Source organism: Nothobranchius furzeri, chromosome 18, assembly GCF_043380555.1.
Source record: "Nothobranchius furzeri strain GRZ-AD chromosome 18, NfurGRZ-RIMD1, whole genome shotgun sequence".
In the NCBI taxonomy this organism is placed as follows: domain Eukaryota; kingdom Metazoa; phylum Chordata; class Actinopteri; order Cyprinodontiformes; family Nothobranchiidae; genus Nothobranchius; species Nothobranchius furzeri.
Genome location: NC_091758.1, coordinates 17,653,158 through 17,672,495, shown reverse-complemented (window position 1 = coordinate 17,672,495; position 19,338 = coordinate 17,653,158). Strand labels below are relative to the sequence as shown.

The 19,338-nt window shown below is 42.7% G+C and overlaps 2 protein-coding genes across 2 annotated transcripts; one reads left to right on the top strand and one right to left on the bottom strand.

Moving 5' to 3' along the window:
- Nucleotides 1-2,141: 2,141 nt before the first annotated feature.
- On the bottom strand, nucleotides 2,142-10,598 carry LOC107391895 (activator of 90 kDa heat shock protein ATPase homolog 1). Its single transcript, XM_015969393.3, has 9 exons — nucleotides 10,351-10,598; nucleotides 9,107-9,297; nucleotides 7,439-7,521; nucleotides 7,251-7,368; nucleotides 3,670-3,761; nucleotides 3,417-3,545; nucleotides 3,184-3,285; nucleotides 3,050-3,101; nucleotides 2,142-2,940 (listed from the first exon to the last, which is right to left on the bottom strand). The coding sequence occupies exons 1-9, from the start codon at nucleotides 10,428-10,430 to the stop codon at nucleotides 2,768-2,770; spliced, it is 1,020 nt and encodes a 339-aa protein (XP_015824879.1). The 5' UTR covers nucleotides 10,431-10,598; the 3' UTR covers nucleotides 2,142-2,767.
- Nucleotides 10,599-14,657: 4,059 nt separating this feature from the next.
- cdca4 (cell division cycle associated 4) lies at nucleotides 14,658-18,832 on the top strand. Its single transcript, XM_015969391.3, has 2 exons — nucleotides 14,658-14,838; nucleotides 17,678-18,832. The coding sequence occupies exon 2, from the start codon at nucleotides 17,687-17,689 to the stop codon at nucleotides 18,605-18,607; it is 921 nt and encodes a 306-aa protein (XP_015824877.1). The 5' UTR covers nucleotides 14,658-14,838; nucleotides 17,678-17,686; the 3' UTR covers nucleotides 18,608-18,832.
- Nucleotides 18,833-19,338: the final 506 nt, after the last annotated feature.

Here is a 19,338-nt window from a genome sequence, read left to right as displayed (position 1 = left end):
TCGATCGGACCCTCCTCTCCAGTACCTTGGAGTAGACCTTTCCAGGGAGGCTGAGGAGTGTGATCCCCCTATAGTTGGAACACACCCTCAGGTCACCCTTCTTAAAGATGGGAACCACCACCCTGGTCTGCCACTCCACAGGAACTGCCCCCAATGACCAAGCAATGTTGCAGAGACGTGTCAACTACGGCAGCCCTACAACATCCAAGCCTTGAGATACCCAGGACAAATCTCATCTGCCCCCGGGGCTCCACCGCTGTGTAGTTGTTTGACTACCTCAGCAACTTCTGCCCCCGAGATTGGACAGTCCACCCCCAGGTCTCCCAGCTCTGGTTCCTCCTCGGAATGCGCGTAGGTGGGATTGAGGAGCTCCTCAAAGTATTCCTTCCACCGTCCGACTATAGCCCCAGTTGACGTCAGCAGCTCCCCATCCCCACTGTAAACAGTGTGAGCGAGTTGCTGCCTCCCTCTCCTGAGGCGTCGGACAGTTTGCCAGAACCTCTTTGGAGCTGATCGATAGTCTTTCTCCATGGCCTCACCAAACTCCTCCCACCCCCAAGATTTTGCCTCGGCAACTGCCACTGCTGCACCCCACTTGGCTATCCGGTACCTGTCTCTTGCCTCCGGAGACCCACAGACCAGCCACGCCCTGTAGGCCTCCTTCTTCAGCCTGACGGCTCCCCGAACCTCTGGTGTCCACCAGCGGGTACGGGGGTTGCCACCACGACTGGCACCGGCCACCTTACGACCACAGCTAGCAACAGCCGCCTCAACAATCGCAGAGTGGAACAAGGCCCACTCGGATGTCCCCCACTGCTCTCGGGACACGGTCAAAGCTCTGCCGGAGGTGGGAGTTGAAGACCGTCTTGACAGGTTCTTCTGCCAGGCGTTCCCAGCAGACCCTCACTATGCGTTTGGGTCTGCCAGGTCTACGCGGCATCTTACCCTGCCATCGGATCCAACTCACCACCAGGTGGTAATCAGTTGACAGCTCCGCTCCTCTCTTCACTCGGGTGTCCAAAACATACGGCCGCAGGTCGGATGATATGACTACAAAGTCTATCATCGACCTGCGACCTAGGCTGCCCTGGTACCAAGTGTACCGATGGGCATCCTCATGTTCGAACATGGTGTTCGTTATGGCCAAACTGCGGCTTGCACAGAAGTCCAATAACGAAACACCACTCGAGTTCAGATCAGGCGGGCCGTTCCTCCCAATCACACCCCTCCAGGTCAAGCTGTCATTGCCCACGTGAGCATTGAAGTCCCCCAGCAGGACAATGGAGTCCCCTGATGGAGCACTATCTAGCACTCGTCCCAGGGACTCCAAAAAGGGTGGGTACTCTGAACTGATATTTGGCCCATAAGCACAAACAAGTCAGGACCCGTTCCCCGACCCAAAGGCACAGGGAAGCTACCCTCTCGTCCCACGCGGTAAACCCCAACACACAGGCTTAGGGCTAACAAAAGGCCAGCAAGTGGAGGAGTTTAAATATATGGGTGTTATTTTGGATTCTCATCTTAATGTTTAGTTTTTCCCATTTTAATAAATTACAATATTTGTGGTGATAAGTGTTAAAAATGCTGTTATTCTAGTCCTACCAAGGACTGGGTTTCCAAATTAACCACTGACTATAACTCCTCTGTAGAAAACAATGGTTACATTGCCCTTATACTTTAGTCTTTTGTTCTGTCCTTGTACAATAAACCCAAACTAAACAAAACCTGCCAAAATGAACGCTGCCCCCTACTGGCCAATTATCGTTCTTGGTTTTGACCCATTTCTTCATCTAGATGGCATGAGAAATGTTTTTATTTGAAAATTCAATCAGAAAAAAACTCACCAATAAAGCCTTTTACCAGCTAAATATTCAAAAGCCATAGTTTTATTCTAATGGATCATCTGAGATAAAGGCTGTGTGACATTAGCAGAGCATGTTTGTGATAATATTGACTGAGTTGTTATAAATGCACTTTTTCAACACTTTATTTTTTTGGACTGTGTGTGGCATCCAACTCCCAACCACACTAATGAGTTTGGTGAGATTATGCTGAAATGAGTGCCCTTTTGTTTTAAAGCTAGTAAACAACTAAAAACACGATTATAGATCCACTCATGTAAGATGAAGTTTGATAATAAATCCAGATTTGACAGATTTATTTTTTTTATTCCAAGAGACTAATTCATCTGAACTCCTGACAGGATGAAATGAGGAATAAATAGATGCGTTATGATCTCAGAGCATTTTACAGGAGCAAACGTTTTCTAAATGAACTAGCCGTATAAAGCGCTCTTCAGATTAACATCTGTAAGAAAGACTCAGCTTCAGCTGAAGGGTGGGTTCGGGTCACATGCATCCGAGCTGAAAGCACCTCCACTACAGTTACACCGATGAGTAACAGAAATACTAAAACATTCATTTAAAGCAGTGTTTTTACACAAAACAAATAACAACTTTAAGTTTTGATCCTTGCAATAATTACATGTTACAGAAGTCTATGCCAATTTTAATGGTTAATTGATTCTTCTGCTCTGGTTTTAACCAGCTCACCAAAGGCACAGGTCGCCCCGCTCCTCTGAACAGCTGAACCACATAACAAAAAACAATGAAGGTGATTTAAATATATTCAGAAATTAAAATGTTTACACATACACCACCCTGCCCGCCTCAGCCTGTCTGGCTTTAGCTCGTCCTACGAGGGAACGACCAGATACTCTGTGCCAGAGGATGAACAGATATAAAAACAAATGAACAGCACAGGGTCTTCAGAAGAGTCGTGCTCCATAGCCAAAGGTCTGTTTTATGGCTTCAAAGTAGTATCTCTTCCAGCCATCTTTAGTCTGATCTTCTTCGCTGTTCGGAACGCCTCGACACTCCACCTTCAGCTCAGTCTCAGTGCTCCGGTCCAGGAACGTCAGAGTGATTGTTGCATAATGCTCTGTGGTGCAGAAGCAACAAATTAGCTCAAACAAAAGACTTGAGGAGATTGGAGTAAGTTAATGTATCAACAGAAATATTGCTGTATTCAGGTCAGAACCAGAACCTACCGCAGGGCCAGTTGTTAAACCTCCACTTCATTACTATTTTCTCATCAGGAACCTGGTTGCAGTAGGGTTTTGTTAGTCTGGAGTGTGCAACTGTCTACCAGAATCACACAGAGACGATTCAGTCTCTGACTCACCAGCTCTGTGAATTCTCCAAAAACGTTTCCTTCTAGCAAACGAAACTTCCCACCCTTCTCTCCCTCTACGGTGGCGGCACTGCGCGTGAACGCCTGAACCATCTGCGTTTCAAAAGCAACAAACACCAACATAATGTCGGTGAAGTGGCATTAAACATAATGGTTATTGTTCTGAGTGGGGCTCTGTAGATAACCAGTGGACCAAATGAGTAACTAAATGATGCAAGTCTGACCTCCTGGTTGAGAAAGACCCTGTAGAGGTCAGCCGGCGAGGTGAGAAACGTGTCTTTCAGGGAGATTTTACAGGTGGGGATCTTCACACCTGTGTGGATGGGAGCTGCTGTTCCGCTTGAGGACTGAAACTGGACAACAATAAAAAGATTTGATAATCTAGTCATAAAACCGCTTTAAAAAAGAAAAATGATTAGTAAAAGCTTTAGTTTTAAAAATACACAACCCTACTAGAAGTGCAAAGTGACCACTGACCTGAGTTTTATCAAACTTGGCTTTGGACTGTGACGCGGTCTCCAGTTTGGCCACACCGTTGGATGTAGGCAGGATCATCCCTTGAGTGAACTCTGGAGTTAGAATAAAACAACCAAACATCTAATTTAGGAGCTGGTCTAAAACACTCTGGTAAAAATTCTGACTCCGAAGTTTCATTCCTAAGTAATCCAAAGGAATAAAGCAGAATTGGGAATTCATGGATTAGAGACCGTCCAACCAAACCAGAGGGCTGGAACATGAAACCACATCCGTTAGCTGACTGCTAAGTATAAAGTTATGATGTTGAAGATCACCATGGTAACAGACTGATGGATGGCTACTCGTACTGAGCCAGGAACCTCTGGAGGTTTCTTCCTGTTAACTCATCAACAAAATGTTAATGTGTGGGCATCGGAACGAGCCCCCACACCACGTGAACAAACATCCCAGCTCTAAAGCCGATCTTCATCCACGTACGTCACACGTTACTAGGGTTGGGCATCGCGGGATTTTGAATGATTCCGATTCTATCTCTGATCCTTGTTTCGATTCCGATTCCTATCGATTCCCAATTCCGATTCTTTCAAGACATGACATGTTTTACACGAGCCAGCTAACCACAGGTCCTACTTGATGAAATAATCTTAACTTCAACATGAATTTTAACTCTATGAACAACAACATCACCTTCAGACAGAAACATGTTTTGGAGAAAAAAAGAAAAAGACTTGCAGCACAACCAGTGTGTTTGTTTCTGACCACAACCAAAGTCTGGAAGAAGCCTCTGGGATGAGAGGCTAAATGTCTCCAACATATCCAGAAACATGCAGCTGGTTTCAGCTAAAACTCTCAGGATGATCATGTCCAGGACGACTGAGAGCTACACCTCCATGCTGCAGCAGCATTCAGTCAGAACAGAAACTTAAATGTAGCTGCTGTCAGTAACAATCTAACAGTTTTAAACATTAAAACTCAACAGAAATAGTTCAGAAAGGAAATTAAAATGTTCACAACTTTGTGTGTGATTTATTATTATTATTATTTATTGTGGCAGAAGCTGGTGTGGTCCACCACAGAGAAGCTGCTCTAGCATGACGACTTTAATTAATCTACAGGTTATTGTTCAGCCATCTGACGCTCACACACGCACGCACGCACACGCACGCGCACACACACACACACACTGGGGCTGTCGTGGTAACCGCAAAAATGAAATATCACAATATGAAGAAGCCCACCGCGCTGCATCATGGGCCACCGCGATTACTGAACTTGATTCAACTCAATGATGCACGTTGAGAAGGATGGCTGCACTGGTATCAAAACGAAACGTTACTTCGCTCCTTTGGGAGCACTTAGGTTTTCAGTACGTCAGCTGCTGCGCAGCCAGAGTCCTTGGCCGAGACAGAGCTGCCACCAGCGGCAAAAATAAATAAATGAATAAACGCTCCGAGACCTGCTGAAGTCCCGGACAAGCACTGCTTCTGCAACCGTCCTGAAGAGAGTTTGAGCCGAGCTGGAGCTCACTCGCTACCTGCAGGAGGAACGCATCCACCCTAAAGAACCCCCCCCCCCGACATGGTGGAGCAACAACCGGGAGAGATTCCCTTTGCTCGCCAGTCATACGCAGGTACGTGTGCGTTAGTGCAACGAGCGCACCATCCGAGAGGGTTTTCAGTGTTGCTGGAAATGTTGCCACCCCTCTCAGATCCTCTCTCAAACCGTATATGGTTAACATGCTGGTTTTCCTTGTAGGTAACAAGGACGTGACCGAGCTATAAAGCACCGTCATTCGTGTGTGTGAAAGTGAAATGATAGTGCGCCCGGTACATGTAATTTTTTATGCTTGATTTTAAACAACTAAACAAAATGGGGACTTGTTTCTTATTTGTTAGATGCTGCAGCCAAATTTGCATTTAAAAGTTTAACCTTCTCCTGAATTTTGTTGTTTTTAAGTTCAATCGGACTCCGACTGTCGGAGAAACAAACGTTACTGCGATCTGTGTTGTTACTGCCCTTTGATCTGCATTCAGTAAAGTGTTATTAAAGAAGGCACGGCAATTTTTAACCTTTTTTAAATGTGTAAACATTATGTTTAGATAGTACTGCAATAAAAAAGGGCTGCAATAATATCACACACCGCAATATTAAGCCACCCTGAATCACCGCAGGGGGAATTCCTCAACCGCGACAGCCCTAACACACACACACACACACACACACACACACGTGTTGGCGATTGGCTGCGCCTGGCTGCTGACGCTCCGTGTGTGTTTTTATTTCTGCAGTGAGACAAACTCACCTCACACCGTCCAGAGTTGGTTCTTTAGAGCTTCTATTAAATCCACCGTGTTGACGTATTTTAACAAGTTTCCTCTACGCTGCAGGAGGTAAAGTTTACATTACGGAGTAAAAGTTCAGCAGACATGTTTGTTTATATCTGGCCGCTGCGCCCCGGGTGGGGGGAGGGGGGACTCGGTGCTGAACAGTCAGCTGGTGTGATCAGCTCTGAAAAGCTTGATCACAATTTGCAGATTACATTTATATTTCACGGAGATCTGCCGCGGATTCCTCTTCCGGCTGGCATACAAGGAATCAAAACTAGGAATCGAAATAAAAAACTTTTAACGATTCCAGGAAAAACTAACAGTTGGTCCCGGTTCCAATCGATGCCCAACCCTACACGTCACATGATCAGAAAGCAGAAAATCCATGTGTTAGATCGTTTTGGGCCGCTGCTGTGAAAAAAGTGAGGCATGAACAGGAAAAGCTTCTGCCGATCACAATTCGACAACGGATTATGAAAGAACGGATAACGCTTAAAACACACAAATTCTTCCTGATGTAAGAGGTGAGTCTCCCCTTTGTTTTGGTTGTTTTGGCGTTGACATCAGAGTGAAACGCTCTGTGACTCTTCAAAAAACAGTGAAAACACTGAAAAACGCTGGCAAAAAGGGGCTTTTCTGATCAGGAAACGACTGGCAGCGAATGAGGTAAAAGGGAGTTTTCCTCCCCACTGTCGCTAAATGCTTGCTTAGTATGAGGATTGCTGTAAAGACTGACACTAGTCAGTGACTCGATGCAACCTGCTGAGTTCCTTATATAGGAAACTTTTTACTGACGTGATTTATGAGACATCTCAGTCTCCGGTGGTTCTGACCCGACCAAAACTACAGCAGGTATAAATTCACAGGTTTATTGAAACTTTCCTATTTGAGTCTAACACTGGTTTTCCTGACAGGACTTTACTTCCTAAAGTTGAAAGTCAGAGTACACAGTTAACATCAGAACCAATGATGACAGCCGGTGGGTCCTGAGTGAGGAGGGACTTGGACACCGACGGCAGGTGGATGGGCTGTTAACCAGCCAGTTTAGTTACATGTTTTTTAGACACATATCAAATATAAACCTGCACCATTTTTCTTATTTCTACCATCATCCCTCACACACCACTTCCAGAGTAACTCGTTACTACATTCTTAGCTTTGCCGAGCATAAAACCAGAGCTAAAGTCATCATTAACTGATGCAGAGAATCACAAAGAAGAAAAAGTTGGCAAAATCTTGTAAACAATTACTGACCCGTTTTCAAAAGCTCTATGTAACTTCCCAGCGCTTCACGGATTTTCTCTGCCCCCCTAGTCTTCATTAGGTGAACCAGCGGTGTGTCTGGTTCATCTTTGTTCAACATTATAGAAATCTGGAAAACAAAAACAGAAGTTAGCACGAAAGTTACAGATGCATTTACAGAACTGTTAATTACGACTTACATCAAGATCCTCCGTGTCGTTTTCATCAGACAAGTTTGGAACTTCGATCGATCCATTATATTTGATTCCTGCTTTTGATTTTCCTGGTAAGCAAAGGGAAAATCAGAAAGTCATTCACTGAAAAAGAATTGGGCTTGTGAGGTCAACCATGTCAGAACACAAGTGGAAATGTGCTGCTTAACCCACCATAAAAAACATCTTTTTCACATATCAGTGTACATGTGAGCCTCCTCATGATCTTCTCATTAGGGCTGAAACGATTCCTCGAGTACCTCGAATAATTCGAGTACAAAAAATCCTCGAGTCAAATTCTCTGCCTCGAGGATTCGTTTAATTCATATTTAATTAATTCGTGGCTTTGCAGTCGCCCGTGGTCATGTTTCACCCGGACTGAAATAAGTGACGCACATGCCCACTGGACTGCACACGAGAGTAGCGAATGTAACTTAACTTTCTCTTAAGCCATGGCGGACAACGTGGACCCCGGTGGAGTGCAAAAAGGACAGAAAATGTCAAGATGTGGGACCATTTTTCACGTCGTTAGGCGGAAAATGTAGTCCAGTATAAATACTGTAAAATGGATTAAGCCTAGCACAACACCACATCCTCCGTGCTGCAGCACCTGTAAATGTCACTTCTGCATGCGGACTCGGAGCCTCTACAAGATAATGCTTTTTAGCCTGTTTTTCTATATATTCTGCAGACACTGTGCGACTTTTTCGTTTGTAGCACTCAGTTTCAGCTCACACCGTACATCTGGTAGCAACACGTCGGACTTAAAATGTGCTTAAAAATAGCAGTTTTTACACAACACGTCAGACTTTTTATTGTGTTGTTATTGATGTTTGTTGTCCTTCGGGATTGCTGCAGGAGGACATGGGTATTTATGAGAGGAAAACGAAAGAAAGTAAATAAATGTTTTGTGATCAGTATAATTTGACAAAACCACAGCAAACATGCTTTCTCGACAATCCTTGTTATTGTGTGAGAAAAAAAGTGTTGAAATTAAAACGGACGTGTGTTAATAGGGAACAGCCGGCGAGCTGTTTGCGCATGCACCGTGAGCGGTTCTGGTTCTGTTTGGGCCGCAGCCGCTCGCAGCGCTACTTCAACAGTTATCCTCCTAGTTTCTGTCTGGCTTGCAGGCTAGCAGATTCTCGCACGAGGGGAAAATCGGCTCAGGTTGTGTACTTATTTTTTGCACAGCCATTTGTTTACTGTGAAGTAAAGTTGAAGTGCCGAAGTTTTGCAAACTAATTTTGAATAAAACTTGAAGAATAACTGGCAATTGCTTGCTCATTTTAACAGGTCTTTCATAATTATAACATGCTATTTGATATAATGGTTTACAAATACAAAAGGGTAATTTATTAGAGTACTCGATTAATCGAAAAAAATATTCGATAGAGTACTCGATTACAAAAATATTCGATAGCTGCAGCCCTACTTCTCATCAATGCATATTAGAACTAAAGTTAATACAAACCCATGAATACAGAGGTAACCAATGTCGGACTAAATATGGATGCTTAACTTTTCTAAGTGGATTTAAAGCCATGTAGTTAGCAGGTTAAAATTTAGGAGTATTTCTGCCACAAGAGCAGCTGCAGAGTAAATTATACCAAATTTCCTCAAATGAAAAAACAGGTAGCCAAATTTCCAACCCACCAGTCCAAGTAGCTTTCATGTTCCATTCATAAAAGAAAATGAGTTTCCCTTTGCGGTTGTTAATAGAGGCCTCTCCCTCCAGCTTGCTGACTTCTGTCACTTCACAGCTGCCCTCCTCGTTCTCCACGCTCAACCCAAGAAGCAAAGATTTCAGTTTATCAGAGGACCAGGCTGTTGCATCTCTTTCGGTCCTGATAATTTAAAACAATAAAAACAGAATTTAGGTTAAATTAAAAGCAGGTAAACAGCACAGTAAAGAAACAATACGCAACATTAAATCCTGTTTGTCCTGCACAAGCTTTAGCATCCATTGGAATGACAACTCGGTCTCTGCATTGGATAAAACTCAGCATCAAAATTATTTGTCAAACGAAATAAAGGAAATGTGTCACAAATAAAAAACTGCAAGTGTCTGCTAGGCTATAACTAAACACAGAGACAAGCTATTTTCCATTTCTACATCATAGTTGCAACACCTGGTGTTTCAGTTCTGGAATTTTCTCATTTTTTAATTATCAAGTTTTTTCTCATATTTTTATTTGTTATGATCTTTATTGTTTATCATTCTAGTGAAGCGCCTTTTGATTTTTATCTTAAGCTGTCCTTTATTAAAAGTCCTTTGTTCTTCATCTACCTGGGTAAACGGGTACAACAAACGTCTGGGTCACTAAAATCACTTAAAAATATAAAAGCTGTGGCTTTGTTTGATTTATTGAACAAGGGTGCATGAAGTCAAACAACGTATTTTATTTTAATTACTAAATAAAATATGTAAAGTATTAATATAGTCTGATTGAACTTTCATCATCAGCACGTTTTTACATGGGTAAGTGTAATTTCTCAATGTCGCAGTGCTTTTTCAATAATTCATTAATGGCTGTAAATGAAGTACAATATAAATCATGATCACGTAGTGATTTTGGGTTACCACATCATCCGCCAGCAGATACTGAAGAATTGTGGACTCCTAACTGCTAAATATCTCCTTATAAACACGAGTTACATCCTATTTTATTTCATGTTTTAACAACGAAAACACGCGCTTAGCCCAGGATGCTACACGTGAATCTAACGCTAAAGCAGTAGTTTTCCTGTTACTGAAACCCAAATTTATAATATAATTCCAAAATTCACATGTCAACAATAAACATAATAATAATTTACAGTGTGGTAATAAAACGAGCCCAAAACGTGCTTTTAGTATGAGCTAGCTAACTTGGTAACCTTGTTTTTATATTTCTTACCAGTGCCAGTTGTTAACATTAGTAGCATCTGCTCGCTCCTCTACAATCCAACGAGGGTCTCCTTCTCCCCACTTGGCCATTTCGAGAGATAAATATTAAAACTCGTTTAACGGTAAACGCTTACAGGTCAATCAGTCTGCCGGTGGATGTCCACAGCACGATGCTGCTTCTAGAAGACTCTAGCTAGCAGCTACCAGCGGTGCTCCTGCGTCTATAGTCCTACCGTAGAATGTGCTGGAAACGGAACTGTGTTTAGAAACCGGAAGTTAGGTCCTTAAAGAAGTGTTCCGCGTCAGAAAGTTGCGCAAGATTTCTATTAAATGATACGTTTTGAAATGATTATCTTTGTTAGTAGAGAATTTATATTAAAACGTTGTAATTAGTGGCATTGTAAAAGTACGTTTTATAAATTTTACACCAACACTCAGTGTCCTCTCTTTTATGGTGGGAGTCATCTTAATTCAGATCAAGAATCTAAGGTTGCATAATCCCCAGAACTGGAAACCATAACACAATCGGAACTTTTTATAGCCAGATTCGTCTTGATTCCAGCTGCAACATTCAGGAAAAATGTTTTGTATTCATAAATATGTCATATGTTAACCCAAGGCTTATTTCCATGTCCCCTTGGCTCAGCCGGTTGGTGTTCAGGTCCAAGTGTACGCACAATACATTGACCAAACACACACACAAAACACAAATTAATAGAAACAAAATGGCAATTCAAAATGCACATGTTGATCATAATTAAGTTGCAAATTAAACATGACTGCAAAGGATGTCTTTTGCACATCTTAAACATAATTAAAGGCAACTTAATTGCACAAGTTACACATGGACACGAGTAGTGACGGGACTTAATGCTCATTGAGACCTTGTTCTATAAGTTGTTATCTTCCATCACTCATACATCATACATCTGCAGTGGTCTCTAGCAGGAATGAATGCCTTGTAAAAGTAGTTCTCTGGAGAAAAGCAGCTCCGGTGAGCCTGTTTCAGCATGGAGAACTCAGCCAGAGGAGAAAGTCCAGCAGGCAGGATTTGGAGTCTTATTTTGGGGGAGGACGACCTCGCCTTTGATTGGCTGACACTGAGTGTTTATGTGTTTTTGGAGAAAAACAGTGTTTATGGCATTCAAGAAAAGACTGGAGTTGTTCTGCCAGTTCTGTGTGTGTGTCAGAGGACAGGAAAGCCTGAAAACTGCTTCTTCGGGATTTTTACCTTTGGTGAGAATGACTGTTATCTGCACATCACTTTGTATGGACTCAAGAAGAGCAGCATTGTACTGGACCCTTGGGGTACCCCCGTTTCTTAACATTTAAATGGAGAACTGTCAGTCAAATGGGACACAGTTCATTTAATAGATCAGAGAAATTAGGTCTGGGTAATTTAGATGAAAATAGCATGTTGTCTACTGCATGAAAAGCAGAAATACCATGCCTGTATGCATTTTATCCAAATTTATTTTCTAGCATAACTAGTGCCAATTCTGTGGCGTGATAGGGCTAAAATCCAAACTGTTTTAGGTCAATTATTTTTTTAAATGTTCCATTAAGTTTTTACATATTCACTTCAATAACAGTGAGATGCTAACTGCTGCATATTTGTTTATGTCTGTCCTTTTCCCTGATTTAGAAACTATGTGTCACATTTTCCAGGCTTGTGTTAAACAGAATTATTTAAATAGAGAGATTAATTAGATGTTTAAACTGGAAGCACGCCTCTTTGTCCCAGGAAACAAGTGTTAAGATTAGAGATATCTTTTGCCTTGATCAATTACATCAGTAACTTCACTTGAACAATGTTTGTTTTTTTGTAAGGTTTGAATGTTTATAGCTTTCCTCAAGATCTACTTGACCTTTGTGGCACACACGATAAGCAAAGCAGCTTGATAAATACTTGACTGATTTTTTTTACAGTAGAGGTTTAACTGGTTCATCGGGACATTTGGATCTTTAACTAGCTGATTATTAATTCCTACAACTAAATCAAGATTATTGTTTTACAAACACAGTCACTTAACATGCACCCCTCCCCTTGGGTGTCTTACCTGGATCCGCATCCACCAGAACAGGAAACCAGAGGAAACAAGAGAGCGCTAAACACCAGCTGTTACTTACTTGATCAAAACCGCTTCTGTTGCCTTGTAACTTCAAACTGTTTTTTGTGTGTGTGTGTGTGTGTGTGTGGGGGGGGGGGGGGTCCTCTGGTAGTTTGTTCTAAAGTTGAAGTGGTAGCAGCCGGCTGTTTCTCCTCTGATATTATTGAGTGGAGAACCTCTCACACCAGTGGTGTTGTGTTGCAAACAAGAAAATAAAAGGTAAACAACCTGTATCTGTATAGCACCTTCTCAGGGTTCTACAACCCCCCAAGGCACTTCACATCACAATCAGTCATTCACACACACACACACACACACACACACACACACACACACACACACACACACACACACACACACACACACACACACACACACACACACACACACACACACTGATGAGGATGAGGTACGATGTAGCCACAGCTGACCTGGGACACACTGACAGAGGCAAAGCTGGCCGAACACTCTCCCTCCAACCATCATCTTGCAGGCAAGCAGGGTTAAGTGTCTTGCTCAAGGACACAACAACAGGATTCTCTGGTCAGAGCTGGGATCAAACCTGCAACCTTCCAATTACTGGACAACCCGCTCTACCTCCTGAGCTACTGCTGTCCCAATAAGAATAAGAAATAAGAATAGAACCACCTCTCACATTCAAGAGAGAGCTGCTGGAGGAGCAGCTGCTGTACACCAAGCTCTCCTAGAAACTTGAGCTTCTAAACCTATAGCAGCCTGAGTGTAGAAGAGGGGGAGTGGCCAGCTCTAGCTTATTTTCATAAAGGGGCAGAGCCCTGAACAGTGTTGCCAACTAAATGAATCTATTGCTATATTTAGCAAGTTTTTAGACGTTTTTTAAAACGCAACTAGGGACAAATTTTGCAACTTTTGATGACTGACATTAAGCACACTACTTCTTCTCCTACTCTTCTCACCGAGCAGCGGTGCTGCTGTGAGCTCCTCTACCATACAAAAGCAATTACAGCAGACAATGAATCCTCTTGCTGCAGCATCACCCAGGCCGAGCTGCAGTCAGAGAAGACTGCTTATTTGGCAAGAAACAAAGTCAGCAGGAGTTTGCTTAGAATCCAAGAAGTGAAGAAAAGATGAGACAAAAAACATGCTGTTTAATCAAATGGGGAGTGTGTGAGAATGGGAGAAGAAGGCCTGAGCTGTGTTCTATGTTACTTTTTTGGATAATCACCACACCAAATCTGCCTTAATATATGTTTTACATATTAATGCAAACTAAGTGCTTTGAACACACCTGTCATGTATCCCGTTTAAGCCAGGAAACTCTAGTATTTTACCTGAGAACTTAGAATATTGAGCAAAAGTTCTTTCTATTCTAGGTTCAAAATGTCAGCTAATTTTTTCAGGTGTTTTGGTGATCCAAAACACCTGAAAGCTTTTAAATCGACTCTCAGTGTGTGTGTGTGTGTGTGTGTGTGCTTCTTATTTCAAACAATTGTAATGTCAACAAGACGAATGAAGGAAATCCAGAAACATGATCAAAACATGTAATCTAAAATGACTATTTGATTTTAATACATATGCACCTTTCACATGCCTATGTGCATAGCTATAAATGCATATGTATACCTACACACATCTTGTTTTGTTTTATTTTATTGATTTATATCTATTTGTATGTGGTTGACTGTTTTATTTGTTTTAGCAACATCAACCTGCCAGAGGACTGCAGATGGAAATTAGCCTAAGGCTATAGTCTGGCATATTTACAGTCATTTGACTGTTAGTATGCAATGTCCTCTTATAAATAAAGAATAAAAAAAACATCTATGTGCCTCATGGTGAAAATGTGCTGTCATAATGGTTTTATTAACATATTTAGAGACATTATTAATTAACAGATGAAATAGTCTATATCTATCTATCTATCTATCTATCTATCTATCTATCTATCTATCTATCTATCTATCTATCTATCTATCTATCTATCTATCTATCTATCTATCTATCTATCTATCTATCTATCTATCTATCTATCGGTAGTTATTAATGAGGTATAACAGGATCATAATTCACAATCAGAACGTCGAAACCCAGTCAAATCTTAAGTCTTGTATTTGTTTTCCGTCAGCCCCAAAACGAGCTTTAGCGTGTTTGTCCGAAAGCATTAGTGTTTGAGAAAAGCAGGGAGAAATCATTAGAGAGGAATCCTCAACTGGCTTTTGTCGGCTGGCTCCCCTCCCCCTCACTCCCTTCCTTCCCTCCTGCCGTCCGCCTCGCAGCAGCAGTAGAAGGAGTGAGGTACTTCAGTTTTTGAAGCCGTGGCATGAATGATCTCATCTGAACCAAATCTCCGCTTTCTCTGCCGTCAATCTTATGACGGGAAGAGGGGAATAAACTAAGGCAAACACAAGGTGAGTGCTGCTAGCTAGCTACTGGGCAGTGGTGTTTTAGGCAGGCGCCGCGGAGAGCGTTTGTGAATTTTCCGACTCTTAACAGCCCGGGCGCAGCGAAAACTCTTGTTTTTGGCCAGAAAGGAGGAAGGACCGTGGAGGATGGGTGGGTTTGCGATCACCACTTTTATGCTTGTTGTTACAGTTTTGGCGAGGAAGACGTTTTTAAAGTGGTCGAGACGTATATCAGTAATTTTATACCCCAGTGGGGTAATCCTTTTCCGTTTCCTTTAACATTTTAGGACAGTTAGCCAGCCGCAGTCTGTTAGCCTACCCGTTGCATAGCTAACCGGCTAGCTGCTCACGGCGCAAAATGGCCTCATTGTCACTTGGTAGACTACCGTACCGAACAAAGCATGCGGCAGTGACGGCCAACAGAGTCCCACTCACGGCACTCTAATTTGATTGTCTGTGATTCAAATGGTACACTGTAGACGGGGAACTATGTGATAAAGTAAACAGACTGTCCTAAAGTTCATTTATCGGTTTAGCACAGCGAGCTAAGCAAGTGCTAGCCTGAGTTAGCGGTGGGGGATGGGTACCAGCAGAACACATTGACGTAAAGCGAGGCAGCTGTAGCTCCAGTGCTGAGGTCCTCCAGCTTTCTAATCACTTAACCCTCTAACAACGCCATGGTTCCCTCTCCACAGCGACTTTAAACAGGCTCTTATTTTTACACTAATGTCCTGATCCCAAATCTTTGAAAAGTGTCCTCTTCTCCAGGTTTTAAACTAGTTGTAAATATATTTTGTTGTACATTTTACAATAGCGTTGAATGGTTTTGTTACCAAAATAAAACCCAATCAGGTTATTTCCATGCCATGTATTTTTACGACTGACTTGGGTTCGGGTTGCAGAGGTAAACAGTGGCTGTGTTAAAATCACAAACCAGAAGTGAAACTAAAGATCCACAAACTTCCAGCCTTTATTTATCCATATTTACTACAGTGCACTGTGTTTACCTTGAACTAGTTTGGGTGTTTAGACCCCGAAACTGTTGGAAGGATAGCAGTTGCTAACACTACTCAAATACCCTAAAATGGGGCTAAAATGATTAATCAGATAATTAAATAAACAGGAATGGCAAAGTTAATATATCTGAGTGTTGATGTCAGACCATGTGACTGCAGGTTGCTCAGTGATCACATGATTCTGTTCAGGTATTACAGGTTTATGATGCAAAACATCAAAAACTTTATACAAACAGCTGATTAAAACAAATTGTTACAGAAACAATTATTCTTTACATTGAGACCAACAGGTATAACTCGTCAGCCCCAACCATCAGGCCACCCCATACACTGATGTGTCACAAATGTCCTAGGGTCTTGTTCCTGGACAGGTCCGTTAGGTTTGGTTACTGTCTGATCCCTTTTTTATATCTAAATAAATATTCTGAGTAGCATTCATTAAATAGGCTGAATTAAAAACTTTATATTTATTGGCATCATAATAAATAGATGGTTAATATTTCTCTGCTATAGGTACCTACAGGTAATGCAGTGTATGTATTAAAAGCAGAGGGGACGCACAGTGACCAAAGGAAAATTATAGTAATGTTATTTTTTTATTGATACAATTAAATTAATTAACAATAGTTTTTTATGAGCGGACTTCCTAACAGAAACAGTCATTAATAATTAACATCACTTAATTTAACTGTAATCAAATTAGAAATCTAAATGTCAACAAAGAGCAGTGATATACCCTTATGTGGTAAACTATCGAGACATTTACTCAAACCCTTAAACACACAGTAGTAATGGCATTAGTAGTTTTACAACCTGCCCAGTTTTTTTCAAAGTGCAGAAAGCAATTACTGCAGTGATGCTGCTGTCATTTATCTAACCTTAAATCTCACACACACACACACACACACACACACACACACACACACACACACACACACACACACACACACACACACACACACACACACACACACACACACACACACACACACACACACAAGTGCATCTTCTCTGTGTAGCTGTACTCGTGTTTTTTCTTTTTAAATTGTGAAATTATTCAACCTTTAAAAGTTAGAGGTTTGTTCACAAAGTGAAGTCTAAACCGTTAACAGATGTTTTTGGAGCTGGCTCCTCCATCACATCGTCATGGTGGGTTTTTCCTGCTTCAGATAATTATTTACAGCTCAAACAAACTTAAAAATATAGACGTCTGGACAAACGACAGTAAAGTAAGAACAACTGTGAATCAAGAGTCAACACCTGGGGTGGGGGGGTGGGGGGTGTATTTTATTAAGTCATGTCCCATTTGTTTAAATGGAGGGAAACGTATGCTTCAGCCAGCCACTGGGGGGCGCATTAGTTCCTTGTGCCTTAAATTTCTCCCTCACATTTTTAGATCTAGCCCTTCTCTATCTACAGTGAGTCACAACTGAAGCCTGCTGTCAGGAGTTGGTCTCTGTCATGTGTGGTTGTTCCACCCAGCTGGAGTCGTGTCTCAGACTGGCCTAAAATGGGCAGAAACGGTGCAGAAGAACGTGAAGCCTAGCAGCTGGTACCTAGCTGCCACTGCCTGTTCCTCTGAGTAGGAAAGGTGCTCCTGATAAAAACTACAACACTCATTTAAACTTTGGAAAACATATAAATAGATACTTATAGCTAGTTAGATAATTGACTGTATTCTTTATTTCCTCATGAACCTCATCCACATTTCAGCCCATGTGTACAGTTTAATCACAGAAACTCAAAGTTTTGACTGTGATGAGCTAATTTTTGCTCAGCCACGCATCCTGTTGCCTGTCTCACTCTGTGTTCCCTCACCATCCCAACAGAACGACATCATGTTCACGAAGGGCACCAAGCGAAAGTTCTCGGACCCCGGAGAGGAGCCGGCTTCTAGTGGCGACCCGGGTCCGGCAGCTCCTTCTGCAGCAGCTAGAACTCTGTCGTCGTCCTACAGTCTGCAGCGGCAGTCGCTGCTCGACATGTCGCTGATCAAGCTTCAGCTCTGTCACATGCTGGTGGAGCCCAACCTGTGCCGCTCGGTGCTCATCGCTAACACGGTGCGGCAGATCCAGGAGGAGATGACCCAGGATGGGACCTGGCACATAATGACCCAAGCCCTGGCAGCTGCCCAGTGCCCCGCCGACCGCCTAGTGGCCACTGAAGTTTTATGCAGACAGACTGATGCTGCAGCTCAGGCTGGGCAGAGCCCAAAGCCCTTTTCAGTGGTGGGTTTGCAGGAGGGGTACCACTCAGAGGAGGTGGTAATGGAAGGTGATGTGGAGACGGAGGTCACCATGTCCTCTTTGTCACCGCTCTCGCCCCAGCTGTCCTCGGCTTCCTATCTGACTGGTCCTTTTGAGGTGGGGCCCTGCTGGGAGGAGGAAGATGAGGAGGAGGAGGAGGGTGACTGTGAGGAGAACGAAGAAGAGGACAGTGAGGGGTGTTTGTCAGACGGAGAGGAAAGAGATCAGGACCATCTTAATGCAGACTCCAGGACAGGCGAGAAGGTTTTTGGGACTTTTGAGATAAAGCACCCAGCATCTCCTCCAGACCCCGCCCTAGAGGAGCTGTTTTCAGACGTGGACCCGTCCTACTACGACCTGGACACGGTGCTGACAGGCACCCCCAAAATGGGGCCTTACGATCTGCTGGAGAGCCTGTCGTCTCATGGGCCCACAGCCTTGAGTTCCAGCTCCAGCTGCAGGTCCGACCTGAATGAACTGGACCACATCATGGAGATCATTGTGGGCTCGTGAAACTCAACCTGTACTCCACCCACAGACTGGTTCCAGACTATGCACAGAATGCGTGCATGTTTTTGGTGTTACACACAGATTGTCTGGGGTTTTGGGGGCAAGGTGGGAAACTTTAGACCAGACTAGGAAGGTTTTCTTGTCTGAGCTGAAGATAGTTTAATGGATTTGGTTGTCCACTTTCCTGCCTTGTTGATAAAACCCAAAAACATTGTCATATCTGTGACATACAAAGATTACTCCATAATGAATTTTTAATTTACATCATTTCCACGTTTGTCTTTAAACATTCTGTCTACATGACTCGTTCTGGTCTTATTCTGCCTTTTAAGTCCGGTTTCTATTTATTGTTACAAGGACCAAGACACAGTTCACACACTACATGCACCAGGAACAGAACAAATTGTAAATCCAAATCTATGAATCAATGCATATTTTCTTAGGGATTTGAGCAATTATGAATGAAATATATGTATATGTACGTATGTGTATATAGAAATATATTTTTGCGTTATAGTTAGGGGAATTTTTTTTCCTTTGGCAAGTATCATTTGGTATTTTTCCCTCCCCGTGGTTTTAAGGTTTTATCGGAGCCAGACTTGAGGCGCTGATGTCCGACGGTTTGGTGAGTCGACTGTGAAAGGTGTCGGCATGGCGACACTCGATAGGCGCTGTTCTTTCTCTATTTTTTTGCAAAGCTTTACGCAGAGCAGGAAAAACAACTTCATGTGGGT

What these genes read in the sequence shown, in the direction of transcription:
- LOC107391895 (XM_015969393.3), bottom strand. Translation starts at nt 10,430, where the DNA reads ATGGCCAAGTGGGGAGAAGGAGACCCTCGTTGGATTGTAGAGGAGCGA. An exon ending in AATGTTAACAACTGGCACTG is followed by an intron (nt 9,298 to 10,350) that starts GTAAGAAATATA and finishes TTAAATTATCAG; the next exon opens with GACCGAAAGAGATGCAACAG. An exon ending in CCAAGTTTGATAAAACTCAG is followed by an intron (nt 3,546 to 3,669) that starts GTCAGTGGTCAC and finishes ATTGTTGTCCAG; the next exon opens with TTTCAGTCCTCAAGCGGAAC.
- cdca4 (XM_015969391.3), top strand. Translation starts at nt 17,687, where the DNA reads ATGTTCACGAAGGGCACCAAGCGAAAGTTCTCGGACCCCGGAGAGGAG.